Below are 10,339 nucleotides of genomic sequence, written 5' to 3' on the forward strand. Positions count from 1 at the left end.
TCAGAGTGTTTTTTCTTTTACTGTCAGCTCATGCTCAGTTTCTGCTTCTCGTTTTTCCCAGGCGAAGCAGTCTCTGGCCACACTGACAAAAGACGTACCGAAGCGCCACTCCGTGGCCATGCCCACAGAGCCCGTGGTGAACGGCAGTCAGGAGTGGGTGATGCAGGCCGACCTGCCGCTCACAGCCGCCATCCGTCAGAGCCAGCAGACCCTCTACCACACCACGGACAGACAGGGTAAGCTCTCTGCTCCTCCTCTCAGTCTCTCCGCTGCTTGGTGTTGCTTTAACAGACTCAACATACTAACAGGGGGTTTCCTGAAGGTTTCTCATACTAACTGTGGAAATATGTCAACTTGTGTGATTATTCTATTGTGTGTGTGCGTGTGTGGCACACCCAGCTGTGGTCAGGATCAGCCCCTGCCACTCCCGCCAGCCCTCAGTCATCTCTGACGCCTCGGCAGCCGACGGGGACCGGTCATCGACGCCCAGTGACATCAACTCACCTCGTCACCGGACCCACTCCCTCTGCAATGTAAGAGCTGCCTGGCCCCCTCGACCAAGTAATCACTCCTCCACACTTCTCTATAAGTACCTCCCCCCGCTTTGACTTCTCCTGTCTGTGCCCGTCCCTCTGTTCTGTTGGCCTGCTGGGTGTCAGCCTGCCTGCCTGGTGGTGCTTTTTATGATGTTATTTTGATAATCAATATTTTGATGAATAAAATGCCTACTCCCTTTCTTGCTATGGGTAAGATGTGAAGATTGATGCCAGAAATTAGAAATTACATTAGATCAGGAAGTTACAGCTAGAAGCGGGTTAGCTTGCGTTAGCATAGAGACTGTAAATAGGGGAAAACAGCTAGCCTGAATATGTCAAAAGATTTTTAAAAATCCACCTAGCAGCACCTTTAAAGCTCACTAACTAACATGTTTTATCTCATTGGTTTGTGTGTCTCTTTATGGTTGACCACCGCTTATTTTCACAAACCTATAATGCAACAGGATATGTAAATTGTAAATTCTAGCGCCTGCTCCAGCTCCTCTCCCACAGGGGAATCCTACTGATGGCCAGTCTTGGCAAAACATTAACCATGCCTTAAACATGGCTTAAAATCAAATACACAGCAAGCCAACCTGAAAAACATAAAGGGAACCTCCTTGTTAAATCTGCTGCCCGCTCCAGCTCCTACACGTGAGCTAACTTACAGAATAACCTAGCTTAGTTTGCTATAACTTTATGCTAGCTGCAATACTTCTTAAAACAACAAATTTTCAGTGCCAATTTGGGACAGACTTTATAACATTAAAATAATCAAAAATATAAACAAAAGAAGGAGGACGGAAGGAGGATAAGTGAATTTATAGCAAGTACCACAGAAGAAGAAATTAAGAAGGAGGGGCTCTGAATTTCAACGCTTGGATTCAGGACTTGGGAGGACCTCCCAGTAAATATAAACAGATAGATGTTGTTGATAGTAACTACGGTAGTAGATACGTACAGTATGTCCCATGTATGCTTAGCTAACCAGCTGCTGCTTATACCTTTATGTTTACTGTGGAGACATGAGACTATCAATCTTCTCCTCTAGCTCTCAGTAAGAAAGAAAGTAAGCAGATTTCCCAACATGTCAAACTATGACTGTGATTCAGCTTCCTGTCTCCTCTGCCCCGTTCAGTCCATGGAGGACCTGGAGGACCAGAAGCGTAAGAAGAAGAAGGAGAAGATGACTCTGGGATCCCTGTCTCGGGTGTTCGCTCGGGGCAAGCAGCGCAAGTCACTGGACCCGGGCCTGTTTGATGGTACAGCCACACCTGATTATTACATAGAGGAAGATGCCGACTGGTGATGCTGAGAGTGTGAATGTGTGTGTGTGTGTGTGTGTGTGTGTGAGTGTGTGTGTTAGATTTGAATGGATATCCACCTGGCTTTAACTGTGTGTAAAGAGTGTGTGAATGCGGGTTTGTGTGGAAGAGGGAGGGGGGACAGTTTAAAAGAAAAGCCTGAAAGAGACTGCTATCCCCATAAATGTACAGTATATCACCCTTAAATTGTATGTTTGTAAATTAGATATATATTTATAGATGTACATGTATGCATATGTATATATGTTTACATGCATATAAATATATACATGGGGTTATTATAATGTGTAGACATGTTTATGCTGTATTATCTTCCAAATGTCTTACTGTTTTATGTTTTTTATAACTGGAGACTTGAAGGACTGCTGTGCATATGTAAATAGGAGTTATTGTGAAACTAGTGTTTTTACTGTAAATGTCATTTGGCTTTTGTTACTTTACAGTTGCTTTTATCATGCTTTGCAACATTGATTTTTTTGTATTCCCAATCTTACTTGGCCCATTTCTTATTATGGAAGAGGAGACGTTACCTGATTGGCTTAGAAACGATCATCATCAGGAGTTTAATTTTGCAGGTTCAAATTGTTAGTATTTTTTTCATGATGTGAGCAGCAGGGATTTTTTCGAGAACGCCTCCTCTACTATTTTTAGCTAAAAATTATATTCTCCAGGTTTTAGTAAGATGTAGAAATATAATTGCACAGGCCTGAACACACAAACAAAAGCTGGACTGCATATTCAGGCACATCCCTCGTCTGCAAGTGCCAAAAGTTAAACACTCATCTTTCGGAAATCTGCGTACCATTCTGTCACTGTTAGCACTAGCCTCGTAACATTGTTTATGTCTGACTCATTTCTGACTGAGAGCTATCTAACATGTGCCAATCTGTGGCGAAGGAATGTGCATAAAACACGTGCATGATCCCTCTGTGTTGCTTCGATTAGTCGTCCATTCATCGCCAGTCAAATTAATAATCTCCACACTCCCGTGTTGCTCCTGTGTTTCCTTTTCCCTTACAGAGTTATCTCTCCCTGCATTATGAATGCACGGTCCCTTTTTATTTTGATTTTTTTCTGCTGTTTTTTGTTTCGCTTTGTGTAGATTCCCTCCTCATTTGATGCAAATGTGGCTCTAAAAATTCTATGTTAAATGCTTTGTAATTAAGGAGATGTTCCATAAAAGATTAAATCTATTGAAGTATTTTATTTAAAAAAGAGAGAACAAAGAGTTTACTTCAATATTTATCTGCTGCAACTGTTGCAGCCAGATGCCGAGGAGGTTTTAGCATTTTCAAAAATGAATTATAATTGAAATGAAATCTTATTTTAAAAATAAAACTAGTAACTGAATACATCCTATGTGGTAGTTTTCTGTTCCATGAGTAATCTTGTTCTTGTGTCCCAGTCTAACGTGTCTCTCCCTCTCCTCCTGCCATTTCTAATGGCAACTCTCTCCTGCCAGTGAGTAACTCCTCATCTGTGATTACCAGCTGTCTGTTTCTGCTCTCGGGGGATTATTCATATCACTCAGGTCCATTGGATAGAAATCAAGCCTGTGTGTTTTTATTTGAGGAAACTCTCTGAAAGGGAAGGTGGACTTTGCATGCAGCACTTTTGTCAGCATGTGAGGACGAATCAGGTTACGCCGAGTTCATCCTGGATTCGTCGGTTCAGTATGAATCAGTGTTTCCCTGTTGTGGAGATAGGTGGTTAATGGGCAGGAGCATGATGTTTTATGAATAATCCCTGTGTCTCTAAAACATTATCCTAATGGTCTAAGTCCCCTCATAATCATCAGATAGGCCCTGAAGTTTTAACAACTTTACTAAACATGCTAATTTTAGAGCTGACCAGACTACAACACTCTCATGAAATACATGAACGGGCTCTATTTCTTCTTTCTTTGGTATTCAACCACGTAGTTTTCTTTACTTATTAGAACGAACCTTATTAGCTGTTTCGGTAGAGTTCATTTAGAGGCACAGCCAGTGCAGATCCACTGAATGATTCTGGCTCCATCTAGTGGCCATATAGTGAAATTTAAAAACATTTTATGCCAAAGTTGGACGAAAGAAAAGATTGTAAATGTTTTTAGTTTACTGATTTCTCTGTGTTGATTCATTTCCAAACAAGAAAAAGCAAGACAGGCAGATACTTGTTTCTGACATGCAATAGAGGCTCCGTTAACATCTGTAGCATATTTCGGTGAACCACCCTCTGACTGTGATGTCAATCTTTCTTCAGATGAGTCATTTCTTTGATTTCCATATCCCTCTGACCCTTAACTTCGCCTGTATGCCACACCATAACTTCTCCTGAACCAATCCAGACTCTGACAGCCTCACACAGCAGAGCCTGTCTGACGGAGAGGAGCAGCTGGACCGCCTCCAGCAGGCGGAGCTCACTCGAAACACATGCATGTCGCTGTGGAGGGCAGGTGCAGTCCAGGCCTGGCTGGAGGTTGTCATGGGGATGCCCATGTACATGCGAGCCTGTTCGGAGAACGTCAAAAGCGGCAAGGTACGCGTTCGGTTTAAGTGGTTTGTTTGCTTTGTGCTCTAAAGTGGGGGTTAGATTTGAGCAGATGGGGATATTTAGATACTGTTGTTGTTTAAGAAAGAACTGGATTTGTGTTGTTTAGGTGCTTCTCGGGCTGACAGATGAGGACCTCGAGCTTGGTTTGGGTATCAGTAACCCTATTCACCGCAGGAAACTCAGACTGGCCATTGAGGATTACAGGAGAGCTGAGGGGGAACAAGGGTGAGCAGCAGCTAGAAAAACACTGGTGTTTGAAAAAATGTTATATTTTAAAAGTAAGAAAAGAGATCAGCAGTGAGGAGTAACCAAGTAAATGTACTCATATACAGCAATTAGCACAAATCTGACGAACTTGTGAACTTAACTTGAGTATTTCCATTACATTTTCTGTTATATTTCATTACTTTGCAGTTTAGAATTTAGGTTAAAAACATATTATCATTATAAGTCATCTGTTTTCATCATGTCGAGTTGCAATCCTGCTAGCGACCGGTGCTGTAACTAGCAGTAGCTTGCAGCCTACTGTAATTTTGAATGTTGTGTGGATGGCGGCTGCAATGGCGATCATGATGGTGCATGTCCGTGACGAAGCGTTAGCAACAATCAAGTTAGTTTTCGGCAACATATTGTACATAGGAGACGTTGTAGCGGCTTGGACCCGGAAACAGTTTAATGCTGAGATGTGACGTCAACACTTAACAACGGTTAGCGCCATCATCTGGGTAAAACACCTTAACACAATAACATATCTCTGCATTTTATACTGGTATATTGGTCGCACCGGTATATAGGATGCAGCCCACTTTTCAGATGGGAAAAAAAGTATTAAAAGTGCGTCTTTAACAGTAATTGTATTTAGCTAATTATACCTACTAAAGTAACATTTTTGACTTTGACTTTAAAGGTGTAGAACTCTACTACTACTTTTCCTAAAGTGAAGGATCTGATGGTTTTCCTCATGTCTAATCTTCTTCTAGACTTACAAAAGCGTCGGAGATGGACCACTACTGGGTTTCTACATCGTGGCTGAGTGACGTGGGGCTGCCTCAGTACTCGCAGACCTTCCAGACTCATTTAGTGGACGGGAGAGTGCTGAACTCTCTGAGCCGCAGAGACCTGGAGAGATTCCTCAACATCAGCGACCAGAACCACCAAACCAGTCTTCTCCTGGCGATCCAGCTGCTGCAGATGCTCAGTTTTGATAAAGAGGTCAGATTACAGATCACGCGAGAAGGAAAGAAAAGGCACTGATAGTAGCAGTCATGCCTCCCGCGCTGCATATACTAGTCTAAACTCCATGACTATCCACAACAGCTTGAGGCAGGCAGAAGTCCTTGCTGCTGATTATCTCAACAGGCCCTCGTGCTTTTCTGACCTTTCTCTGTGTTTTCATCGGCCCCCACCACACAAGTGACTGCTCAGTTATCTGTATGTTGTGTTTTTACAGGCCCTGCAGGCACGGCGGCTAAAATGTGAGCACCAGGACCGGGACCCCATTGTTTGGACGTGTCACAGAGTAATGAAGTGGATCAGAGACATAGACCTCAAGGTGGGTAGGAGGTCAGGGGCATTGTTCCTCTTTGCTTTGGAGAGTTTGAGGCAGATTGCAACCAGATTAGTGTCTCAAACTCCCTCAGAAACAAACATAGCTTTATTACTTTTGTATATCCTTTTGGCAGAACTGTAAATTAAGTTTAAAGTCATTGTTTGCCTATGTGCTGTGCTCAGGAGTTTGCAGACAATCTTCAGGGCAGAGGGATTCATGGAGCTCTGATGGCTCTGGACCCGTCCTTTGACACAGACGCCATGGCCAAAGCTTTGGGGATCCCGAGCAACAAGCACATGCTGCATCGACACCTGTATGAAGAGATGAAATCACTCTCTGTTCCTCCAAGGTAGATCAAGAACCCCACAACTCCTCCTGGATTCTTTCTTAATGCTTACTTTATTGCTTTAAGTGTGACCATGTATTTGGTATTCTTTGAAAAAAATGTGATGGGATGTGTATGCCTTGTATTGACAGCAGTGCAGAGCAGGGCGGTGAGGTCATCACTTCCTGTTCACCTGTGGCTGTAAACCGCTTTGCTGAGGAGAGGCTGTCTATGAGAGTATCAGGCAAGGTATAACTCTATTTCACATTCATATAATACTGCTGGACTATTGTTACCATTGGAACATTTTATATTTAGTTGTGTTCATGAAGAGAACTGCTGCACATTTTGCACATTGTACTTACACAAAGTTTCAGATAGTAGTGGACCGTGGAGCTGACTGTTATAACTCATGCTTGACAGCCATACATAGATTTATACAGATCTCCTCCTACATAGCTTATGTGTCCTAGTGATCAAAGGGGTAGTTTTAGATTGATAGATTTTTTAAAGTGGGGTTGTATGAGGTACTTCTCGACAGTGAGTGTCATACGTACAGTAGATGACAACCCCTGACATGGTATGCGTAGTAAAACGGAGCCGTTCCAGGGATAAAAACTTAATACTTATCACTTATACTGATTGTTTTTTTTATATTTAGGACTTTTTAAAGTAGCTAAAGTTCGTGTTTCTCACAGCATCGTCCAAAATTGGTACTCTCATGGTTCTCCATGGTTCTCAACTGGTGGGTCGGGACCCAAAAGTAGGTTGCGGAGCTCTTTTCAGTGGGTCGCGGAAGTGTGCTTGAAGATAAAAATTTGCAGCAGAAAGTCTCTGCTGCACTTTTATTTTGAAGGACATGGGTTTCCTACGACTTGTGTGCAGCAGAAGTGTAGTTTGTTCACACTCCTTGTATCGACACAGTTACATTTTTGAAACTTAAAGCACCCTACAGTAGTTGCATTTATTACTCACTTTTTTAGTTTATTCCTGTTGAACAAAGGCTGCTAATTGAATGAATTGTAGAGGGAATATTTTCCCCCATCTTACTGCCACCTGCTGGTCATTTTGCTTGACTGATATTTCGTTCCCTCTCAGGTCCAAACTGCACCATTTTTTCATTAAGGAAATATAAGTAGTAATATTTGTCATTGAGGTGGTGGTGGGTCCTGAGTCTAGACCATTTGAGAACTACTGCTCTAGCCAGCTTCTCCAAAAAGGGGCTATGCTGATGGTCATCTGCTGTACGTCGTACACTCACTGTTGACAAATACCTCATAAAACTCCTGAACCTGAACTATCCCTTTAACACAAATTCTCAGCTGTAATTTTCTCTCGCAAGACACATGCCTACAAAATGACAGCTGCAGACCAGCTCCATGCAGAGCAAGCTTTCATATGCTCTGTAAAAGCAAAACCAGAAGTGGTGAAGACTTAATACATTATTACTGCTCCACAGCTTTATCAAAGTAATTTCTTTTTTTGAGAGAATCCTCATTCCCAAGACGTTAAAGGGACATTGCACATGAACAGTCGTTAAAATTGTAAAATATTATGAGCAAAAAAAAAGAGTTTAAGAAGTTTCATTTGGTGAAATTGTTCTAAAATCGGTCGTGTTTATGTTTAATGTTTAAATGATTCACTTGAAACTCAGTTAATAGTATTAGACTGGTTGAGTCACTTTCTTCTTACTCTGTCTTATATTGGATTTAAACTCCTCTTTCTGTTTTATTCTTTGTCATTTTTCCAGAGTCCTCTTCGGTTACGTGCAAACAGCAGCTCTGCAGAGCGAGGTCTGGGCTTCCATGGCAGCTGCGGCTCTCTGCCCAGAGAGGCCCGGGTTCAGGCCATCCCCCGGGCCAAAGGCAGCCCGATGCACACCTTCAAGAGTGTTGAAATCACCAACGTCTGAAGCAGCCGCGGCCATCGCTCACGTTGTTACTATTGTTTACATTGTTCTTGTATTAAAGTTGTTTACTACTGAGAGTGACCTACACTCAGCATGGCAGGACTTTAAGAGGAGAAGTACCACTCAGTTTAATAATGTAATTATTGTACTTGCAAATATAAGAATACTCTAAACAGAGACCTGATGGAGCAAGAGAGTGGATGGGATCTTTGTATTTCTTTTCCAACTAAATTTTAAAATATGTTTTATATTGTAAAGACTTTTAAATAACTTACAAAAATAGCTACATACATTGTTGTTTTCCTTTGATGCCTTATATGAAATAGGTCTAACTGAACTGTTCTTGTTTACTGCTCTTCATTTGAGTTACTTTTATTCATTAGTGTACATTCAAGTAATTTAATAATTATGCTTGTGATGAAAGGGAAAGTCATTCTAACTAATGTGTTCACGGAAGAACACAATTTTTATTATTACCATACTAGATATTTAATATTAAGTTTAAAACTTAGCATGTTTTTAGCTAATTCACAAATACAAAAACAGCTTTTATCACATTGTGTATTCTAGCACATAATCTCTAACATCGATTCTGTTCTGAAAACATTTAAACGTTTAAATCCATTTCAGTTATAAACCTTTGTTTTTTTTCATTTGAATGTAAATGATGATAGACTTTTATAAATAAAAATCCTCCTTTGTAGGTCATATGTAGATAAAGCATACAGCTCAATGTTGGGTATGGACCTTATTATGTGTAAACCTTTAGCAAGCAGCGTCCAGATGTTTATACTGTAGAAGCACTGAAAAAGACAGTAATGTAACTTTTATTATGACTGCAGTGGAGAGAATGTAATGGTATATTTTGATGTTTTTTAACACTCAGTTGTAAAGAGTTTGCTGATCCTGAGCATGAAAACATACATTTAAAGTGTCACAGGGCCTCTCTGTGTGCAGTTAAAGGCCTGAGGTTAATCCAAACACATAAAACAGGTTCGTCCGCCACTTTTCTGGGCGTCTCCTTCATCACCAAAGGCAAAATTGTTCAGGCGGGAAGATTAGACCAGTTCAAACCTGTATAGAAACAGAAGGGAAAGACTCAAATACTGTTTCTTTTAATGTGACATTACCTGTGTTTGTCTAACTGTCACAGCTTTTCATGTTTTCCAATATTAAAGGTGAAAATATTGTCAACTCCTATAAACAGAACAGTTGATTTATTGTTATTTTCCAATACATTTGCATATAATCACATTAACAACGAATTAAAAAACGTTATACACTTAGATTTGAGTTTTTATTCTATGAATGATTAATCTTTTCTCTTTTAAAAACGTTATTTAACCTTTAAATGTAAGCAATAGGGCTGCACAGTGGTGAAGAGATTAGCGCTGTCGCCTCACTGATAGAAGGTTCCTGGTTGGAATCCTGGTTCGGTTGTAGGGGGCCTCTCTGTGCTGAGTTGGAATGATTTCCCTGTGCATGCTCGAGGTACTCTGGCTTACTCCCACAGTCCAAAGACATGCTCAATAGGTTCATTGGTGACTCTGAATTGCCCTGTCTCTATGTGTCAGCCCTGCAATTGACTGGCAATGATGCAGGGTGTACCTCCCCTCTCACCCAATGACAGCTTGGATAGGCTCCAGCCTCTCCGCGACCCTGAACAGGATAAGCGGTATAAATAATGGATGGATGTGAACAAAAAGTATCAAACATTCTTACCTTAAAGCTACCCAGTACAACCAAAATGAGGATAGTAAAGTTACTGTAATCAGGCCATCATGAAATGTCTAACAATCACATAGTCATCCGCAGAGTAAAGGTCTTTAAGCCCACCTCGGGTGTGGTAATGAGGGGACAGCACTGCTCTTTAGCCAAAGTTATCCTGCTGATCTGGGGATCGAACTAGTAACCTTTCTATTAAGGTCACCGCTGGCCTTTTAGTGACGCTGCTGCCTGACATCAGACACAAGATTGGCTGCTAAATGAAAACATTTTATCATGTTAGGCTTTTACAATTTCCTCAGTCATGGTCAATTCAAAGATGAAATCTCCAGTCCAGATGATGTTCAGGACCTTTTGATCACATTATCTATCTCTGCAGACGGAGTTTGCCCAGTTGTCATGGAAATGTATGTTCACATTTCTATTTCTGTAACT

At 41.3% G+C, this 10,339-nt stretch overlaps 1 protein-coding gene across 2 annotated transcripts in view; it reads left to right on the forward strand.

Moving 5' to 3' along the window:
- Window positions 1-9,379, forward strand: part of kaznb (kazrin, periplakin interacting protein b) — a 127,522-nt gene extending 118,143 nt beyond the window's left edge. The window contains exons 8-17 of one of the 2 annotated variants that reach the window (XM_069678739.1): window positions 62-236; window positions 400-533; window positions 1,675-1,798; window positions 4,191-4,381; window positions 4,503-4,621; window positions 5,377-5,608; window positions 5,847-5,948; window positions 6,128-6,294; window positions 6,423-6,519; window positions 8,021-9,379. In XM_069678739.1, coding sequence (XP_069534840.1) covers window positions 62-236; window positions 400-533; window positions 1,675-1,798; window positions 4,191-4,381; window positions 4,503-4,621; window positions 5,377-5,608; window positions 5,847-5,948; window positions 6,128-6,294; window positions 6,423-6,519; window positions 8,021-8,182 — 1,503 coding nt within the window. In that variant the 3' untranslated portion in view covers window positions 8,183-9,379. Of the gene's footprint in view, window positions 1-61; window positions 237-399; window positions 534-1,674; window positions 3,212-4,190; window positions 4,382-4,502; window positions 4,622-5,376; window positions 5,609-5,846; window positions 5,949-6,127; window positions 6,295-6,422; window positions 6,520-8,020 lie in introns of those variants that run through there. The other variant, XM_069678740.1, reaches the window with a different exon arrangement.
- Window positions 9,380-10,339: the final 960 nt, after the last annotated feature.

Source organism: Semicossyphus pulcher, unplaced genomic scaffold, assembly GCF_022749685.1.
Source record: "Semicossyphus pulcher isolate SPU_LCO1_2020_fin unplaced genomic scaffold, fSemPul1.0.p SCAF_3, whole genome shotgun sequence".
Classification (NCBI taxonomy): Eukaryota; Metazoa; Chordata; class Actinopteri; order Labriformes; family Labridae; genus Semicossyphus; species Semicossyphus pulcher.